This window comes from Neolamprologus brichardi, chromosome 2, assembly GCF_056152115.1.
Source record: "Neolamprologus brichardi isolate AB-2024 chromosome 2, ASM5615211v1, whole genome shotgun sequence".
In the NCBI taxonomy this organism is placed as follows: Eukaryota; Metazoa; Chordata; class Actinopteri; order Cichliformes; family Cichlidae; genus Neolamprologus; species Neolamprologus brichardi.
Genome location: NC_142105.1, coordinates 26,367,229 through 26,388,534, shown reverse-complemented (window position 1 = coordinate 26,388,534; position 21,306 = coordinate 26,367,229). Strand labels below are relative to the sequence as shown.

The window sequence follows — 21,306 nt, the reverse complement described above, 5'->3', positions numbered from 1 at the left end:
AGATATATACAGTCTAACTTGACTGTGGCAAGGTTGTTCTTTATGGCACACAATTACACTGACATTACGATAAGTAATAACGTTTAGGGTTAGACAACATTCACATGCTGTGTGTCATGAAGCAGTTCATTAACAACGCAGAACTTCTCGTGCAGGTTTTTAGGCACTGCTAGCTTTATTTCATTAGACATTTGATACAAAGGCTAGCTCTTCTTTATGCTCTTCTTTGTGTTTGTGTCAGCCCACTTGCAGCTGAGGCTGGGGCTGAATCTGAATCGGCTGTGCTGGGGTGGAAAAAAGTTGGGGAAGTGAACGGGAGGCAGGACGAAGAGCACAGGTTTCAGCACCTCCTTTTGAGGTCCACGTGAGCGGGCCGCTGGGACCGCAGGAGCGGCGGAAGAAGAAGAATAACGCAGAGTGGTGGTGACAGGAGCAGTGTGTAAGCTGCTTTTTTCTAGTTTGGAGGAGGAACAGGAGGAGCTGTTGCATTCTGGTCTGGAGTAAGAGAACGAGCTTGATGTGGTGCCCTTTGTGGCTTGCAAGCGCAGTGATTTGGGTTTTTCTAAAGGATAAAAACAATAAGATGGGACAAAAAAGGAATTTATCATTTTGAAATAAAGTGTAGGAGGCTAAGGAGAAAAGGCTGAACTCCTTCCAACCAAACTAAACATTACTACTGGTACACAACATCTATAAATCCCAGCTTGAAAAAAAATTACTAAATATAGATGATGCAACCAATCAGTGACACTTAATTATCCACAGCCTATTTCTTTTCTTTTTTAGAGATGTAGGCAAGCTCTGCCCTCATTTCCACATTTTATTCCAACTTAGATGTCATTAGCTTAGTTTTAATGGGCACATGAGAGTGGTATCTGTCTTTCTCTCCACCGCACATTCAGCTGACTTGAGTTATTTGACTGTTGGGTGCACACCCACCTTGTGAAGACTGCTTCATGTTAGTAAAATCCTGATGTCCACAGAGCACAGCGCTGTCACTCCTCTTGGTCTGATGATGCTTGAGCTGAATGCTGACAGAGAGCTGGGACTGGGAAGTGCGAACACTGGCTGCTTTTTTCATCCTGCTGCCGTTTTCGTGGTGTTCTTTTCTAGTAAGGTGGTTGGAGCCCAGTTTGTCCAGTATGCCTTTTGCATTTGCCCTGGCGATTACTTCGTCTGGTGTCTCTTTGACTACTGGCTCAGGCTTTAGAGAATTGAAAAAAAGAATAGGGACATGAAAAATGCAGCGTTTCATGAAGATTTGTTAATGGACATTGTTCTTTTAAGTGATTAGCATGGAAGGGGAAGTGCACTGAATGGTACATTTTAACTGTATTTAATGTTTATTCAAAAAACAAATTTTTGGAGATGAGGGGAGAGAAAAGGGAGAAAGGAAAGGAAGCCACCATGTCCTTGCTGCTGGCTGCAGGGTCACCTGCTGTCTCAGCAGCAGCCCACTGCTCTCCTCAATGCCTGAATTATTCACAAGCACAGTGCACACTACAGGGACATGCAGCCCTGTGTGTATTTAGTTTTTGAGCGTTTGCCTGTGCTTTAATGCAAATGCATTTAGGCGTTTGTACAAGCCGTCCATAAGTCTACATCATTTCTCTGTATGTGTGCATGCACACTGTGTCAAGGTGGGAATCTTGCACCTGTGTGACGCCGTGTGCTTCGATGCACTCTAGGCAGGTAAACATGGTTTTAGAAGCACCTCAGTAATGCAGTCTTTGGTGGACGCCCTGAACTTCACTGACGTTAACTCATACAGACGGAGGGGGCGCTGAATTATTCAACAGATTCTCTCCCTCGCTTCCTTTTCTTCCCCTTCACCTCTGTAAATCTCACTTACTCCATCTCCACTAACCAACTACGCCATACTCTGTAAATCTCTCGCTTCCGTCTACTCTCTGCCAAACTCAGCTGCCACAGCAGTTCCTGGATTTGAACTCACTCTTTTGTTAACATTTACGTCTGAAATGAATCTCGTCAACAGCTAAAGACAATGTTGGAGGGCATTGGATCTCTCATTAATACTGTCCAAATTAATCGGTCAGCAGCAGCACTTTGTTTTTTTAGATAAAGGTCCACCTGTGATGTGCGTCGCTTTCTCAGGAAATTAGGCCAGAAACGCATCACTTGAATATCTTTATTGTCCCCAGCTGTTCCCGCTCATAAAGAACTTCAGTGGGCACCACTACAACAGGCAATATATGCCAGACAGCATTCAAACACTTATATAATTGCTATTTTTATGACGCTTTTCAGTGTGCCACAATAACTTTTGATTAGCTGAGTTTATTGCAGGTATGGAGAGAAAAAAATCATGTTTGAGGCACCATTACAGCACTTTGATTATCTTTTCATTCCTATCTGTGGAGGTATAAAACATGATGGATGGTCAGAGGGAAACGGTGCGGGAGAGCTCCGTCACACCCGGTGGGGGTAAGATGGCTTAATAACCTCACGCTGGCATCAAAAGCATGAAAGCAGATTTCATAATGTTGTGGCGGTAATGGGGAGGGGTGGTCTATATTGTGAATTATGAGGATGTGGGGAAGAACGGTCACAAACACTTGATGAGAATTGCTGATGCACCTTTACCAAAACAACCCTGAAGATCCAGTGCAACACAGCGCACCTGCAGCCAGTTTGGACAGACTCTCTCTAAAGAGACACCTACACAAATAAACGAGGGCGAGGAAGACAGGGAGAACAGGCAAAGAGAAGAAAATTAAAGTGGATTGGAGAGCAGATGCGTTTGAGGGAGAGTCTTTATTAAGCAATCAAAGCCTGTGACTAGAAACCACAAAAGAATTGGAGAGAGACAGAGTGCATCCCAATTACCAGTGTTCACAGAAAAGTCCCAAAATTATCAAAGCTTGCTCTCAAACACATTACAGCAACAAAACTAAATCCCTCTCTCTGCCCTTTTTTTCTTCTCCTCTGGGCTGCAAAACCCAAGATTTGACTCTTAACAACTTGCTCTCAAACTGACTTTGGCCTCTCATGTTCAGACTTACGCGTTTGTGTTTCGGCAATGTTCTCTTTCTTCACCTACGTGTCACACCTTCGGTCTAGATGCCAAGTAAACCAGGAAAAGACGCCTGCATCTGTGACCCAACATTCTCATTTCCTCTAGCACCGTGACCTCCTTCCACCCGTTCTTTTTCCCTTTGCTCAAGGGTCTCACCAAGTGCCCGTCACACACTGTGATCCTCCTTTTCACCCAATCTCAGCTTCTGCTGCTTTGTCCCTGTGCACCGCCTGCCTTCTCTCCAAATATCATAACAACTCAAATGGTTCATGCTTCAGTTTCCCGGTAGTTGCTTGTTTTTGACAGACTGCAGCCAGCTCAGTGTATCTACTTCATCACAATTCCCCACACTAATAAGCTTCGCCAATTAAACTTATTTCACCGTTGTCTGTGTTTATCTATGAGAGAGCCGACTGACTCAGGGGAAGAGGAACAAGATATTTTCTCTGCAGACATAAATAAAGGATCACCCAATCTATTCTGTCTGTGCTTGTGAAAACCATACACACACACACAACCTCTGTCGGTACACAGCATTTTCATTTTGAAGGCTGAATAAACTGTCAGCGGGTCTTACAAAAGTCAGCAGCATGACACCCTAGTATCATACCGGCGAGGCACACAGTCAGGTCCAGGACTAATGATGGAACTTATCTGTCACTTGAAACCAGACAGCTTGCCAGTGACGGATGCTACAGTATTGTGCAAAAGTATTGAGACACCCTTCATGTCTCTATAGTTTGCTAGGAAAATGAGAAATATGTGTAGAGATTGTAGGAAACTATAATTTCCTCTTTTTACTGTTCCCATTTCTCTACTGTTTCTTATATTAACCCTGAATGAGAAAACATTCATCTGTGTGTTTTAGTGGCGTATTGGGAATACAGCCAAGTATGTGTTAATACTTAGACATTTAAAGTCCATTACACGATACTGAGACAGTCATAAATGGCAGAGTGACATTTACCACACCATGCATCTCCTTTTATCATTATTGATTCATCTGTGAATGCAGAATGCTTTTATTTTTAAACAGTTTATCATTTTAACGGTGCTGTGCAAAAGTCTCGAGCCATTCCTTGTTTCTTTATGGTTTGCTAGTAAAATTAGAAAAGGCTGCAGTAAGTAATTGAAACATGTACAAAGAAAATAGAGTATATAAGGCAAAAATAGATGTTTTTTTAACGCACTTCAGAGCCAATAATTGGGGTAGCTGTAGCACAGGAGGCAGAGCAGTACTACTAATCAAATGGTTGGCAGTTCAATCCCTGCCTGCTCCAGTCAACATGCCAAATATCCTTGGGCAAGACACTACACTAACACCAAGTTGCTTAAGCATAGAAAAAAAAGTGCTTGTGTGAATGGGTGATTGTGGAATGTTGGAATAATGTGCTTTGAGTGCTCAGTTAGAGCAGAAAAGCACTACATAAGAACCAGTCAATTTACCACCTTCATTCTTTCAGTCTGAGCTCTTTTAGGCAGCTTTCTTTAATTTCTTTAGGTAGACTTAAGGTATAGTTCTCAGGCTTCTTGAAAGACATCCAAAGCGTTTCTTTGGATGTTGGTGACTTTTCTTCCCTTCCCTGTTAAAATGTGTGTGTTTGCTGAGAAATGAAGCTGTTGCCAATCAGATTCTTTCAATATGGTATTGCATAGTGGATCGAAATCTGACTTTACTTTACTGTATTAATACTTACATCAATTTTGACAAGATCCCCAACACCACCGGGTGAAATGCAGCCCCAAATTGTGACAGAGCCTCCTGACCTTCTATGGTCATTGATTTGAACCAAAAACCATTAAACTGCCAGATTTACTCCTCAAAAAAGTTTGACTCCTTGGAAACAAAATATAAAGACACGACGGGTCACTCAAGACATTTACACAGTACTGTAAATGAGCTAAATTTGCCTGTACTTATCTCTTTTGCTGCACTGCCTAAAAGTAGCAGCAGCAGTGGCCTGGAGGAATTTCATTTTCACAGAGCTTAGTTATCACTGATCCCATGTAAGAAGCAAAATGTAGCTAACATTACAAAGTGTTGACTCTGCATGCGAAGACAGATGCGGCTTTTTGCAGTGTGGTTGCAGCACTCAGACATCAACAAGGAAACAGCAGCTTAGTAAGATTTCATACTGGCTTCATGAAGGAGCAATAGGAGCTGCGCTGCTCTGTGATGAGAAGTGTTTTCTGTGGACATGTACATTAATTTTGTGTGGTCACAACTCTCCTTAACACATTATTAAAACTGAGGTCCTGTTGTACATCAGTATATTCTCAGGTTAAGTAATGTAGTTACTAACAAGGGTGCGTATATTGTGGTTTATTAGAGAATTCCTTTGCTCATCTGCTAAAGTGATGCTTACCACTCTGGTAAGAACAGCCAGAAAGGAGCCATTGGTGTGCTCTGTTGGCTCCAGCATGAAGAAACTGTCTGTTTCATCCATGGCCTTTGGATACTCAGAGGACATGAAAGGGGAAGGGCTTGGCCTGAATGAAACACACACACATACACAGAAAAACAGGAAAATACAGTTTAAAAAACATAACCAGTGACATTAAGAAAACACATTGGAATAACAGCTGAAGATTTTTTTTTCTGATTACTGACATAAACATTTTATAATTATATTTTTTTATTACTTTGTTATTTGAAATCCACAAACATCGCACACAGGAGTAGATATCTGGGTAAAACCAGTATGATCCCTACCAGAAATACTACCTTTGTTTTATTTACGCTAGCCTAAGGCACTGCCAGCACACCAGGCCAGCTTGCTGCAGAGCGGATTCAGCCTTGATGCATTCAAGTCAACAGGACTGAAAAACTTCAACCAGACTTTAACTCTTAACCCCCACAAACAAAGAAATGAATCCTGGAAAAAAAAAGCAGGAAGGCGAGCTGACTGAAAATCGTTTCTTCCGTGGCCTTTACGCAGCATTTAAAGACATGAAATAGCACCTTTGATTATATTTTCACCGAATTTCCTTCTGTTCCTGTCTGAGGTATGCTGAGGCTTTGACAGAAGCCTGTCTAAAGGTAAGCAGACAAACAACTTGCAAAGCTGACAGACAGCAATGCAAACAGACAAAGAAAGGCAATGATGGAGACAGAAGCAGAAAGCACACCGGGGTGCAGAGAGTGAGGCTGACCTGAACTTTGCTTGTTTTGGTTCCCCCTCCTGGTCTGCACGGGCCTGGGCTTGCTCCAACGCTTTTCTAACCACGTCCGCATTTTCCTCTGGGTATGACGAGCACGTGGAGTACACTACTGCCAAAACTTTGGGGACTATACACAAAAACACACACATTTAGTTAAAAAGCGTCCCTTCATCCCTATTTACAACAATTACATTTGATTATTCAAGCTGAGCCGTCCTCCTCATCAACTGCTCGCTTTGAAGAAATATGCTCTTGAATAGTAATTTCTTCGCGCTGCTTATGCATGTACATTGCTCATTTTATTTAACTGCGACTGGCTTGAAGATTTGTTTGGCTGCTGGCAGTCTGACTCCCTTCATTTGAGCTTTGATTTCTTTCTTGCTCGCTAATTATTGCCAGACAGAAATAATTAACACTCGGCTGATAAAGAAGCAAACCTGCTCAGATGTGGCAAATCGGCTCCAATCAAATGTGAAATATAAGTTGGAGAGAGGCGAAACGGAGACAAAAAGATTAGAACCAGGCCAAAATGTCATTCAAATGTCCTGCAATTAGATGCTTCACAACAGACACAAAAGGCTTTGGAGGTGTGTGTGTCTGTGTGTGTGAGACACTGAAATGAGACCATCGACACAACTGAACCACGGCATTCGATACATACCCGCCATTAATTACTAGTCCTATTAGAAAGCATCTACACTGGCAAAACCACAGACAAGGGCTGATCAATAGCTGCTTAATTAGAGAAGCTAGTTTACATTTCCCCCAACCTACAGACTCCACCTGCTCAATGAACACATCCCAGAGCAGAGACAGAAGGATCCCCTGAACAAAACAAGATGGATTGAAGCTAATGAGCATAACTCGCTGATACAGATCTGCTGAACAGAGGAAAATGCAGCATATAAATATATACAGTAGAATACATCTGAGCAAAAACACACTGACAGCAGATTAAAAGAGTAGCATCGGCATAAAACAGAATACTTCTATCACGATCACCTCCAGACAATTTATACAACACAAAGCGGGACACCGAAACACTTTGAAATATGTAAAGACTGCTGCAGAAGACAGCGAATGACCAGCACAGTGTAACATTAGTGTCCTTAATTAAAACTCAGAGAATCTCCAAGGAACACTGCAGACTTCAGCCTAATGGCATAGGAGATTAGATAATTAGGAAGTGTAAGCAACATCGTGTCAGAGAGGCTGCATGCTTGAAACTCAGATTATGTGGTGCGCGCACGAGAGCGGGTGGTTGTACGCTCACACATCAAGGCATGATCAATATCCTTCCTCTGCTGTTCTACCAGGGATTCCAGTTTGCTTTGGGCTATGGAGCCTTGGGACAGGTCCTGCAGCAGGTCTGTGTCTGAAAAAACAAAGAGGAGCTTCAGAAGAGAATAATCTTTACTTTATTAACTGTTGTCTTTGAGTGGGTATAAAAGCATCTTTAAGTAAGTATGTTATCCGCTCGTTGTTATGCCACAAAGAATGACTTCCATCAGATATTTGTTCAGGGTGAAAATGTTCAATTTTTAATATTAAGGCTAGTTTGGAGCTTTTTCACTAGAAGCTGTTGCATAAAAACATTAAGGACATGCTTTTGTTTTTTAATTTTTATGAATGCAACTGCAACAACTGCACAGGAATTGCAATAGCAATAATTTGCATTTAAACAATGTAAGCTTGATATATCACATCCTACAGTATATCCAGTGTGAACAACATCTTGTTTTGTGCACATTAACCCACTGTATGTTCCCAGGTCTATATCAGTATAGTAAATAAGCCCACAGTGTATGGCTCAGTGCTTAAATCGTTACCTCCATTTTCTTGTAGTATGAAATCAACTGGGTTGCTAACTGCAGACACAGAACACTTCGGGGTCAACAGGATAACGCGCACTCTTTGAAGTCGCTTGTCACCGGTGTGCAAAGATTGGAATTCCTCCAGTATCAGTCTCACATCTGAGCGCCAGACACAGACAGTATAATGATAACCAGCACCAGGCATGCACATGTTCTCCGTGCTTAAATCTATGATGTCCCACTATATTTCTTTATAGAAAAATTCTGTGCCTGAAGGCGTCGTTTGCAATCATAAAAATGTCAACTTTGTTCCTTCCCCATTTTTATTTCTCTAATGACTAGCTGAGGTGGCAGCCACTATCAGCAAAATAACCTGGTTTAAAGTACACTGAGTTTATATGAGTCCCTAGGATTTTTGCTGACAGCAACATCCATTTTTCTCACTAGAACTCGCCCAGTCTTTGTTGGTCTATATCAAGTTTTCACTTCATTTAAAGACAAAGACAGTTAACAGGCAGGTGCTTTCTTTTGTTCCATCTTCTTCTGTCGCCTCTTTTGTCTCCAACACAAACACAAACCGATACTGGCAGCCCACTCAAGGACATACATCTGTTTTCTCTTACTGTTGCAGCCCATTGCAGAGACAGTGAGCTCCAGCTCCTCCCTTTGAGCATCTGTGCAGTTGTTGACACAAACGTAGACGCTGGGCCAATTGATGCTGTTGGCTTTATACTTTTCTGCAATTAGGGCAGCAGTGTGGGAGACAGTGAGGCCGGAGAAGGATCCCACCATGAGAACATCTCCTTCCTCGTGTAGCAGGGAGCACACAGCATTTGGGCCCAAGCTGCATGACTTATCCTACAGGCACAGGGAGTGGAAGTATTAGTTTGTGGTGGTCAGAGGGCCGGGTGGCGCCAGTGTCCGGCAGCCTCGCCTCTGTTAGTGCGCCCCAGGGTGGCTGTGGCTACAATGTAGCTTGCCATCACCAGTGTGTGAATGTGTGTGTGAATGGGTGGATGACTGGATATGTAAAGCGCTTTGGGGTCCTTAGGGACTAGTAAAAAGCGCTATATAAATACAGGCCATTTGTTGCAGCAATGCTATGAGGCAAACCAAGGAGGAGAAAAAGCAGAAAAACAGAAAATGGAAAGAGTGATGGAGAGTCAGTGAACAAATATAAAGGAGAGATGATTAATTAGGGAGAGGCAGTGAATATTTGATTGAATCTGGCCACAAAAATCTGATTTACTTGTGTTGTGGTGCTGTGTACTGTTCACAGTTTATGTGGCAGCTTGACTTTTATGGAGCAGAAATTAAATGATTAAACTGTCCAATCCTCCCAAACAGGATAATTCTTTATGGCTCAAAGTGAAGCACAGCCATCTGAGTGGAAGTGATGTGAAATATTTGAATCTGGGCAAACTAATCTTTCTTGGCATAAGCGATTTCAGTCTTACAATCAATTTGAGAAAGTCCATTATCAAAGTGAAATCATAAATATCACAGAAGACTGATGGAGCTAAAGAGATTCCACAGCTATATTAGAGTCTTCAGAGAGGAGGCTGATGTTGTCAGAAACCTCGTCTCTCAGTGCACCTAGTACCTGGATGATGAGTTTGTGATCGCTGAGCAGCTTGGTGGAGTACAGCTGAGCTTTCAGCTGTGCAGGGAAGACCAGTATATCCCCACAGTGGGGATCCTGGCAGAAGCTCTGGCCCTCCAACTGCCCAATCGATTTGACCTGAGAGAAACCTGCGCTCTTCAGGACGCCCTGGATCTCATCAAGACTGGAAGTAAAAGAAGAGAGGAGCGATAAGGCGAAGAGAGAGGAGAGAGCAGATTAGCGGAAGCCCAAGAGAAGGGATAAAAGACGAAGGTCACAGGTAGCAGAAAGAGGAAGGCTCTCTCCTCTCATTATTATTATCTCTCATTATTCGATAATAATAGTGTTAGAGTGTCAGAGTTGCTATTTGGCCTTTTAAGAGTCTTTAATAGTAATATGGGCTATAAAAGCCATTAAGACACACACATACATACATACACATACAAACACGTGCACATGTACATACACACCATTAGTCCCAACAGGTGACCTTTACAGTCCCAGAGCTCACTGAGGGTTGCTGCTGATTGAATCTGTCTACAGCAGCAGGATTTACACCTAACTGAATCAGGCTGTCAGGCCCAGGCAAGAACACACATTAGCGCACACACACACAGTGTGTAGGGCGAGCATTTAATTGGATGTCAGCCGGGTACCTGGCCCATAAAACACTGGATAGCACCCAAAGTTAAAGGTCTGTGTAAATGCAGGTGCGTGTGGACACATCCTGGGTATGCTTACAGTGCACGTCTGTGTTTATGTACAGGTGTAAATGTGTAAGTGCGTGCTATCTGCTTTTGGGAAGGTGAGCGTGTACTCTCAGCATGCTCAGCTGACCTGCTCTTCAGCGTGTTGACCCATGCGTAAAGTGGAAGTTTGCTCGACCTCTGCTGCTTCTTCTTCACACTCTCTGGCAGGATACACTCAATGGACAAGAGATCATGTTTGATCCTGCAGCGGGCCAGAGAGGCAGCCAGTTTGGTTTTAAACCTGCACACAAGACAAACAACAACAAAAAAAAAAACACTAGGGGCATCCTTGTGATGACAGCACACAGGACAGATTTCTCTTTGAACTTTGAACATTTTTTATGTTTATCCACCAGATACCTTACATGGAAAGTTACAAATACATTACAGATTAAAAAAGAATGTGTGAATGGTAACCAGTGAGCTCTTGGCCTCCTTTCTTCTGACTCCCCTTGCTCAGTACTCATGGGTTGGACTACTTCCATCTGCCAAATTTACTTTTTTTTTTTTATCTCTGTAAAGTTTTGTCACTGTGTTTTGCACAGTTGCAGAGCTATCATGATTTGTTTTGGGGTTTGCTTTTACAAAATCTCTCTAAAGACAATGAAACAGATTTTTTAAAAAAAAAAAACAAAAAAAAACAAACCCAGAACAAATACAGAAAACACGTGATGACAAACCCACACACAGGCAGATGTACATGAAGACAATACCAGCCAGGCTGTGTAGATTTTAAATACTTCATCTAAAATTCCTCATGTTTTATTGGGTTTGTCTTTTAATAATTTCACTCGCAGTGATTTCAGCTTTTCTTGTGCTTTTGGTTTGTTTTTTTCCTCACCTGAGGAGGTAGTCCTCCACATGTCTAACTTCCTGTACGATCTCGTCCACCTTGCATTCCCGAGGGAGGAACTTCCTGTTCTGGAAGTCATAGAGCATGACGGCAACAAGGCTCATCTGTTCGTCTGGCTAGAGTGTAAGAGCAAAAGGCACCACGTTTCATTTAAAAGCAAGAACAAGAGCAGAGGCCTAATAGAAATATTTCTCATTTTAATAACTTGAGGAACAACCTTGTTTTTATTCAGTGGTAACGGCTCAAAAGTCAGCATATGTTGCATGTCCAGAATTTATACCTGCATCGGTGTAGTTCAGTGGTTTTTAAATGGCCCTATTTCGGCTACATAATGAGGAGAACTGTGGACTGATACTATTTATCTGTATTGATTCAGTGACTGAACTGTTTCTCATTTACACAATTGACACACACACAGTAGCTCAAGGATGTCCTGCCATGACCCAGCGTTTGGTACTTAATTAAAACTAGGAGGAAGTCCGAGTTATGTTTCCACCGCTCCCCTACAATTATCGCTCTCCCTTAAACTCACTATCTTCCTCTCTCCACTTCTTTCCATATCCCTGTCCTTTCCTCTCTCTAACCCTACCTTTCTCCCCCTGAGGGTGGGAGGGCACCAGCCGCATTAGTGGCAGATGGTGCTCCATTGCAGAAACAGCTTGCCACATCCTCACAACTGGGCTAATGGGCAGAGAAGTTAGAACGCTACAAAGGTTTCTGTTTTAGGGGAGGAATTAGGTTGTCCTTATTATTCGGTACAGAGGCCTTTAATTTCTTTTTTTCTTTTCTTTTTTTGAAAGGTCGATTTCTGAGACAGGTTGTGGCGCTTTGCTTTTTAGCTCACTCGACTTCCCTCATTACCTCAAATTCCACTTGTCCTTTACCAAGGTTAAACACTTGGGTGTGGGAAAATTCCCAGTCACTAAGCTTGCCTGGAAACAGAGTCCCATGGTGGGAAACAGTAAACATGTCAGCTCTGCTTAGCAACTCTTATCCTAGTCTCTTGAGACTGTCTTCATCTCACTCTGTTTAATTTCAGGGCTAATTTCAATTCAGTAGTGTATTACTGATATAACACAACCGAACAAACTATAGATGAAATATCCCGAATGCATGTACTACATTAGCTGTGATTAAAGTTTCATATGCCTCATTTTACACGTGGATTGGAACTCTGTCATGTCAAACACTTTCTACCTTCTCTGTCTTCCTGACTAGAATTTATTCAGGTTACTTCCATCCTCTGTGGGATTTAGGCTTCATTTTCCTCCTCCATTGTGATCAAATGTGCTTTAGGCTCAAAGCCTATGTATACCCTCATTTTTCCGTTCTACTTTTTTTTTTTTTTTCTATCCAATACCCTCATGTACCCCCTTTTTTACATGCAGTCTATTCGCTCACCTCTTTCTCCCGTCTCTATTTCTCTACCAAGGTTGAACTTTATAGATGCCAGGAGTGTAAAAGAAGGTGAGAGTGAGCTCTAAAGACTGTCTCATTGTGTCTGGGCTTTATTGTCTAGCTAGAGAAATGCAGAGTAACGACCTGCCACTATCCCGTAGGGAGAGCCATTCATTTCACCCAGGGCCATATTTCACAAGGCTACGATGCAAGTGTACATCTGTGTGCCTGTGGGGATTACACTGCAAACACATATATTCATGTGTATTAATGTGCCCGGGTATGCTTAGGCCCTCGCTAAAATAGACACTGGCTATCTTCGATCTGTAAACTCTATGACAGCTCTGTTTTCTGTTTGCACATTCACCGCCTCTCGCTTTCATTTCGCGTCTCTTTCACCTGCTTCACCAGCCACGCAGTCGCTCTGTATTCTGCCCATGTTTTATCACCATCCAGAATGTCGGAGAAAACAGCTTAAGCAGCCCTCCTCTTTGCTCAGAATCTTTTATGTGGTGTGTTAAAAGTAGGGCAAAAGTACATGCCAGCCTCCTCCAGAGGATACCTCTTCATTTAAGAAGGCTGTAGGTTCACGGCTGTGCTACAAAGCTTTCTTTTACGAGTACACAGCATCATAACAAAATAAAAATTTGTTAGAGGACAGATGCAGCATACACACTGTGCAGAATACACTCAGATGGTACATACAAACTCACTGCCCCTGGGTTGTTTTGATTTCATCGCTAATTAATGGGGTGTAATAAAGGATAATACACAGCCAGATATGTTCTGCCAAATAGTAACGTTTAGATGTTTTTTACTCCAAAGGGAGACATTGTCATTGATTGGAGGAGGGAATATGAACAAAACGAGGCGCTTTGTGAGTTGGTGAGAGGAGCATGTCAGTGCAATAAATCAATATTACTGTTACTGATTATAAGATCAGAGAGAATAGAACAAACAATATGTGGAGTGTAAACAGCAAGACATGAACACTGGAGAGTGTTTGTGGAAGCACTAAGGTAAGCAAAACTATACACAGAGGGATAACAAGGTAAACTGAGAAATTACGGACAAATTATATGAAATGATTTACCATTGGTTGAGTAAGATAACAGCAGCTGTCAATCATCATGTCCTCCAGCAGTTCTTGATCTGCACAGGAATAATAAAACAAGGTTAAAAGGATAGATATGTAATAACAGAGATTTCAATAACTAATTGTGAGTGAGTAACGACGATGCATATTAATGCATCTTTTATATCAATGTCTAATTATCCCTCGAAACCAATCCCGACTCCTCCATTTGGAGGAGGAGACGGAGGCACAAGAAATTACTCCTATCCATTAATGAATCCACATCTAATGATAAAAACATGAAAACACACACAAAAAAGAGCTAAACGAGATGAAGACAAAGAACAAAAGAGGCTCCTAGAGGCACCCCGAATGATGGTAATTTAATTTCAAAAGATAATTCAATTAGATCGGGGGTTTAATTTCCCGTGATTAAATGCTTATTTGGTGTTTAATTAGACCTAATCTGATTCTTCAATTGGTTCTTTTCTTTCACTTAGTGTGTCTTTGCTATGAGAGCCCATTTAATTGGAGGAATAATGACACCAATGACATATAAAATAATGAAAAGGTCAGATCGAGACATAATTAGTGAAGCCAAACATAGAGCGCGAGCGTGTTTTTCATACCAGGCTAGTATGTGCCAGTATGATTCAATTTTCCATTTTATTCACACCATTAATTAACCCTCAAGTAACCAAGTAATTTATAATCCCAAGTATATCTAACCATATGCACGTCATTATGATATTTTTAGTCTAATTCTCCTAAAGCGTTTTTACCAAGGATAACACAAGGTAGTGTGGGAACATTTATGACCTTGGATATTTTTTTTTTTTCATAACACTACTTTTGCTCACTTTTGCTTTTATAGTAATTATTCCTTAATGAGCCATCTCATTTTGACTGCACGATCTCTGATTATATTTAATTTTTAACAGGAATAAGAAAGGATTTTAAAAAATCCATCCTGATTATGGGTATTACAGAGGTACCTGCTCATCTATACTTTGCTGTCCTATAAAAATTATTTGCACACCGTTATGGTGCAATCAATAAGTTAATTCTGTCATTTTAGTCCAGGGAAACTCTTCTTGACCTTCTTTATGAAAAAGGTAACAGAAGTCTGAAAGGGCTGACTTTAAACTGCTAAAAGGTGAGAGCTCGCTATCAGATATCTTTCCTCGGTTTATAGTGGTTTTCCACCCCCACATCCACGGTATCATATCATAAAAGCAGCAACTGCCCCACTAACCAACAGGATTCTTTCTCTTAAAATATACATAAAAACAAACAGGCTTATCCTTACCATTCCCATCTGTGAACAGCAGGCTCTCCTTTTCGATATGCATGAGATGGAGAGACAGGAACACTTGCCCGTCTATCATGTTAGGATTAAAGAACAGCTGCTTCCAAAGTTTCTCTGCAGGTAGCGTTTGCTCTCTGCACACTGAGTGAATGGGGCAAAAGGATAATTTCTCTAATATGAATGTGCGTCTAGTGAAAAAACAGACAACTGCGAAAGCTGTCAATAAGATGCATGTGTTTCTTCAAGTGTGAAACCACAGTTTTGAAATTTTGTCTGTCACAAGGGTGGTTTGCCTTTTGGTTGATTTCTATTCCTAACAGACACACCTCTAAGACTGCAAATAGGATCTAAAACCAGACCCTGTCCACCGAGACACCACGGAAACCACATACTGCTGTTAACTTATCACAACATCACAAATTCACACTGGGCACCCCTATACAGTGTAAGGCAAGGCAAGCATCTGCATGCAGGTACACAAACACACACACACAGGCGGCTACACAAACAACTGTTTTCACATGATAGAGCTTATCTTTAATTGAGGAAACAGAACTCTACAACATCAGCGGTGGTGTAATTTACTGCAGATGCAGGTGAATAAGGTTTAGAATTGTCCCCATTACCGCAGAAGTCCTTAAAGACAATCTCTTAAGAGATAACCGCTCAGTATACACTGCAAAACAGATCTCTAAAGAGGCCATGACGCCTGATTCTGCAGAGGTCATGGTCTTTAACATGCTATAAATCACACACTGCAATTTGAGCAAAACACAGAGGGAATTCTGCTATAAACCACTTACAGGAAACATCTTTGCACAGCAGACGCCACGCTGGGTTTTTACCTGGGGGATAATGCAAAATCTTTTAAGTCTGACAAGCAACAGTCGCTTGAAATGAGTCTAACAAAAAAAAATCAAATAATTTATGACGCATCCTCAATCAGCAGGAGGCACTGTAGGATGCAGAACTGAGGTTATGTGTCGTGTGGCTTCCATCCAGGGGTTACACAATGAGCAGTGACTGATGGTGACTGTAGTCAAACAAATGCTCAGCACAAGAGCCAGACCTGAATGGCGTCTCTTTTTCCTCTTCACCAGGTCTTTGTCTCACAGTGTTCTGCATCAGTACACCCAATTGCACATTAATCTAACATTGGAACAGCCATTGAAGGTACCTGCAGTAAGTTATACATTCACCTTTGGGCTAAATGCTCAATCTATCTTACGTATTATGCACCTGGACAATTTAATATTTGCTGAGGCATAGTGGTGATAACTGCCCTGATTGTGGTCAAGGACAAAAAAAATAAAAGACAAATCTTTCTCTATTTGTCTCATACTCCAAGTCCAGCATAGCACACAGAGTGGCCCTTTCTCATTGCACAGAGAGAAGAGCAGCCTCGGTCATTTGACAGCCTGGCAGCCCAGTTGGCCAGTGGACAATGAGACAGAAATACTCAGAGGAGCAGCCAGTAGAAAGAGGCAAAAAGAGGAGGAGGGAGGGCTTTTATGGCTACTGACAAGGTCAACTGAATTTCTACCACATTCCCACAAAAATTACTTTACACAGCTTAACACGAGCGTATTCCTCAAGCAATGACAGCACGCTGCATGACCACTGAATAAGATGTGAAACCTTGAAAACATAACCTGCCTTTAGGTCACTGATCTAGCAGAGCTACACTGGAAAATTGTTTTTTTTAAGAGACAAAAGACGGCACAGAAGAAGAAAAGAGTGAGAATGAAGTGAGAGAGAAGGAGAAGATGTGGAGAAAATCCCAACAGCTTTGTCTTTTGTTTATGAAATGGCAATTCTACACCAGGGTAAAGATCAACCTCAACACCAACCCCATAACATTTAGCATTGCTCGACACTCCTCACAACACCCCGAAAGGGAGTGTCTGTGTCTTCCGCCACCGACATGGAGCTCACTGAACCTTTTGTTTAGAACAGATAAGAGTTATAATCACAAAGATCAATACCAGTTCATACTCACTGACATTTTGCTCTGTGTGTTTTTCGCTGGTGAAGCGCTTCTTCTTTAGGTTAACATCTGACCTTTGTTCAGTTTTGGATCAGTCATTGAATGGCCCTACAAGAAGCATGTGTGTTGTTGTGACTCCCAGCATCCTAGTGCTGCGTGTCAGGAGAAAATCTAATTCTGCATGAAAAGCTGGCGTGTTTGCAGGAGGAAGAAGAAAAACTAAGACGCTTCGAGGGTGTGTCGCTTCATCTACACAGCAAACGTCACAAAAATACAAACAGGAATCCTAAATACATACATGATTAAAGTATGTCACTAGCAATGTCTCTGCAACACAAAATAGTCATATATACATACACACCTACTGTAAAAATGACTTGATCTATCTCAAGTACTCAACACAAGGAGGTGAGGCTCCACAGCTTCTTTAAATGATCTTGCCTTGTCTAGTCCAAACTTATAACAGTATTTATCTTTAAAATAATAAGAAAGGAGTGATTAAAAAAAACAAGTAAAATGTAGAGTGTTGTGGAGAAGTCTTGAGCCACCCTTCCTTTCTTTAAATTTTGCTAGTTTCTCTTCTATTATCCTTAGCAATCTTCCTAGTTCCACCTGGTAATGCAAGCAGGCTATGATGACCTAGAGCTACAAATCTAATATAAGTTACTCAGATGAGGTGCTGGAGCTGGTGATGATGGATATTTTTGAGGTGATCTGCATTAACTGTTTAACATATATGTCTGACGTTCATCCAGATTCAGTGGACACACAGCGAAAAGATGAAAAAAAATCATCCATGGCTATGAGGGCGTTCTAGCAACCTGACCTCGGCGTCCACTGAAAACACGTTAAATCGATTCCAGCCGGCTTCCTGCCCTGGCTGTTGGCTCGCCTCCTCTGCATTATTGCCATGGTGATTACACACCCTGTGACTTCGGTCACCCAGACCTCACCCTAGTCCCAGCAAACAGATTAAGGGACAAATTGATTTGTAGCATGACGCAGAATTCCCCCATGACCACTCGAGCATTTTTTTCCCCCTCTTCTACTCGCCCTTCATCAGTCTATCTATATGCAATTCTACCTGTCAATTAACTTGCCCAAAGCTGTTTGTTTGCCAGAAATCAAATCAATTTTGCTTGCAATTTCTAGAAAGAGAAAAGATTCAAAATGAGAGCTGATGAAAACGTTTCCTGATGTCGCTTCACATTTACCCAAACCACGGACCATTGCCAAGAGGTATAAATCAAAAATTAGGAATCGCTTTAATCTGTCGATTTGTTGTTTGTTTGTTTTTTAACAAGGGTCAACACAGCTTCACAGGCCCAGAGAAGATGCAGTCTTGGTATTTTGTTATTGATTTTTATGACTTTTAATACTATATCAAAGGACAATCTCAGTTTCTTAATCATAAAAAAATTGTATGCTTTGTGCTGCACTTGAGGTAACAGACTGATTATCCACCCACAGCAAACAGTGACTTATTTTATTAATGGTTAAATGAGACTTTAACTGTTTCAGGCCCTTAAACGACTCATCCCATGATCTCAATTAGACTGCCACGTTACAATCTAATACCAGTCTGGTTCTAACAATCAGATGCTAGAAAGTAATGTTTATTAAGACATTTTCCCTTCTGTAGTGTTGTGAAAGATCATCTCAAGGCAAAAACAAACTATGAACGGAAACATCAGGCAGCTACTTGCCTGCTCCTCATATGAGGTTGTTGATTTATGTTTTTATGACAGGCGGGCAGAGAAAGGCAAAAAAAGGAATAATAAAGGTTCGACAAATAACCCTGAGCTAACAGTTAATTGCCAACTTACATTTTAGTGTGCTGAAGGCCATCTCATAAGCTGCACGATGCATCTCCTCATCTTTGACTTCAGGTAACTGGAGTCCTCTTTCTTTGCCATAACTCACTAACCGTTGTGCAGCGGGCTTTTCCAGATGGTTATTCTGATAGATTACTGATGCCAGCAGGTAAACTCTGTCTGGGAAGCCCTGCCAGCTTTGAATGGTTATGTGGGGCTGTGGAGGAGCTGCAGAGGTGTCACTTTCAGCTTCATCATCCAGCTGGATCAGGTCTTTGCTGCTTGCGATGTGAGAAACAGACTTTTGTGTCTTGTCTGTGAAAGGGCACCTGTGACGCCCTGTGGCATTTTTTTTTTTCACCATCTTCTAAGGTCAGGTTTTCTCTTGCACACCTGAAAGCATGCCGTGCAGAGTTATCATAGTTTCTTTTTTTTAAAATTAGCATTTATTTTTAGTTGCTTTTGTTTCTGATTTATTCAAGTTTCCAGTTGCTTCCAGAGATTCATTTTAAGGTGTTATGTTTAGAAGCTAACACTAACTATAGTGACTTTTTCACCCCTGATTTTATTTTTTTTATTTTAGTTATTCTTCACTATAAAAAACATCATGCTCCCATCAGGAAGATACTCCTGTGTACCAGCGGCCAATACAGAAAGATTTCTGAGGAGCTTTTACCCTTAGGCAATTAGACTTACCTACCCTACTCAAATACTCACTCTTGGACTATGGTTATATTAGTTATTATAAGAAAATAGATTAGAATCCTTTTCTATTTGTGTCTAAGTCTTATGTCTTAAGTCTTTATGCAAAGCTGGACTCTTTTAAACTTGAAGCTCAGAGATTTTCTGATTTGGGGCAATATAAATATAATGGACTCGACTTAAACTTTTTTTTAAGTTAATTTTTTTACATATAATGGTTAATTAAGTGAAACAGGATATCTGTAAATAAAAGCCACAATACAGCCAGAATAAAAGACATGATTAAACTAAAGATTTATTGGCATGATCTCACAAGTGTATCAATTAAAACTTTTCTCCCTGATGACATTACGTTTAGTTGAATTTAATAGTTAAACACGACATGTAAGAAGGAAACATTAAATTCCAAATGCAAAGTTTGTAAGCCAATACAAACACATTTATTAATTTATTTTAGTTTTTTAAGTAACAATAATAATGTATAGAATATATAAATACCTATAATAGTTTCAGTTAGCCTTAAAAAGAGAAATGTTTTAACCAGTTTAAATAAAAAAATATTACAGATTAGATTATCAATAAAATGACCCTAAATGAACCAATAAATAATATGGAGTAATTGTCATCATGTTTCACCGTTACGTTTCCAGTTTTCAAAACACGTGTGCAATTGCTATGATTGTTTCGCCATTTACCACAGCAGTGATTTAACAAAGCAGACCTCACTTTCTGTAGTAGCAGAGGTGAAAAAATTCGTGTTGTTATTCGTTACCTTGTGAGAAGACCTCCCGTTATCCGAGATTCTCCGTATTTTCCTGCGCAGGTAGCTTAACGGTAGTGGCGCTGCTGCTAGCTGCTCAGCAAGTTTTAATTGCCAACTCCCCGCTACACACACACATACACACAAACCCTGACCCCTTACCAAGCAGCAACAGGGGTTTCCTCGGGTTTTACTGCTAGCCCCCCGGCAGCCTTGAATGGGTAATTTATAAAAATGCTACACCGCAGAGTCTCCACTTACAAACAAACTTTCTAAACGTCAACATTACGATGCAGCTTCGGGTTAGCTTGCTTCCGTCACCAGGGCAACAGCATGCTAATTTTAATGCCCCGTTCTTCACGGATCAAGAGTCTCCTTAACGCTGGATGCCCTCCATCTATCTGGAGCATATGGGCTTGTTAAATTTTTACAGGGCATTATGTCAGAAAACCGCTAACAATATTAGATCGCTTGCAGATGGCACGCAGCTGTTGTTTCATCCAAGGGAAGTTAATATAAAAACAGTGGCGTAAATAAAAAGCCTTGGTTCCTTTGCCCCCTGGGGGGGGGGGGGCAAAGGTTTTAGTTTTTTCAAAGTTTTTCTTTGTATATTGACTGCTTTTTCGTTTCTGTTCATGTTCAGTCCAGTCCTGTTCTTTCTGCTTGTTTGTTACGCCACTTAACACAGACTCATTCAAGCACAAAAAGACACTCAAATCAAGTGTTGTGTCTACACATAGCAGACAACTTAGTAAATCTTTTGGTACTTTGTTACCAGCGGCTCATCAAAAAAAAAACAACACATAATTTGTTCCCATTTGTTTAGTTAAATCTACAAAAAATGCCAACACAAAACCTTTGAGAAACATAAAATAGTATTTACATACACAAGGTAATTCCCAAAGAGCTATTAGTGGCATGGTATGCAGTGTGCTTAAAGAATTTAAAATAACTGGACAAATAGATGACAAAATAAGATCTGGCAGACATAAAAAAAAAAAAAAAAAATCTACAGCAAATGAGCATTACCTGAAAGTCATGGC

At 41.1% G+C, this 21,306-nt stretch overlaps 1 protein-coding gene across 2 annotated transcripts; it reads right to left on the bottom strand.

Moving 5' to 3' along the window:
* Positions 1–15: 15 nt before the first annotated feature.
* LOC102786103 (protein NSUN7) lies at positions 16–20,603 on the bottom strand. 2 transcript variants are annotated; one of them, XM_006781434.3, is made up of 14 exons: positions 20,276–20,603; positions 18,814–19,194; positions 15,001–15,141; positions 13,710–13,768; positions 11,207–11,334; positions 10,454–10,606; positions 9,617–9,800; positions 8,637–8,871; positions 8,029–8,172; positions 7,473–7,574; positions 6,191–6,326; positions 5,404–5,527; positions 940–1,204; positions 16–562 (listed from the first exon to the last, which is right to left on the bottom strand). In XM_006781434.3, the coding sequence occupies exons 2-14, from the start codon at positions 19,163–19,165 to the stop codon at positions 204–206; spliced, it is 2,382 nt and encodes a 793-aa protein (XP_006781497.2). In that variant the 5' UTR covers positions 19,166–19,194; positions 20,276–20,603; the 3' UTR covers positions 16–203. The 2 variants fall into 2 exon arrangements, with proteins under 2 accessions (XP_006781497.2, XP_006781498.2); XM_006781435.3 differs by lacking the exon at positions 15,001–15,141 and having other exon boundaries at positions 19–562; positions 20,276–20,602.
* Positions 20,604–21,306: the final 703 nt, after the last annotated feature.

Coding starts and splice junctions, on each gene's coding strand:
- LOC102786103 (XM_006781434.3), bottom strand. CDS start 19,165: ATGGTGAAAAAAAAAAATGCCACAGGGCGTCACAGGTGCCCTTTCACA. Junction 13,769..15,000: donor GCTGTTCACAGATGGGAATG/GTAAGGATAAGC, acceptor ATTCCTGTGCAG/ATCAAGAACTGCTGGAGGAC. Junction 6,327..7,472: donor TATTGATCATGCCTTGATGT/GTGAGCGTACAA, acceptor TTTTGTGTATAG/TCCCCAAAGTTTTGGCAGTA.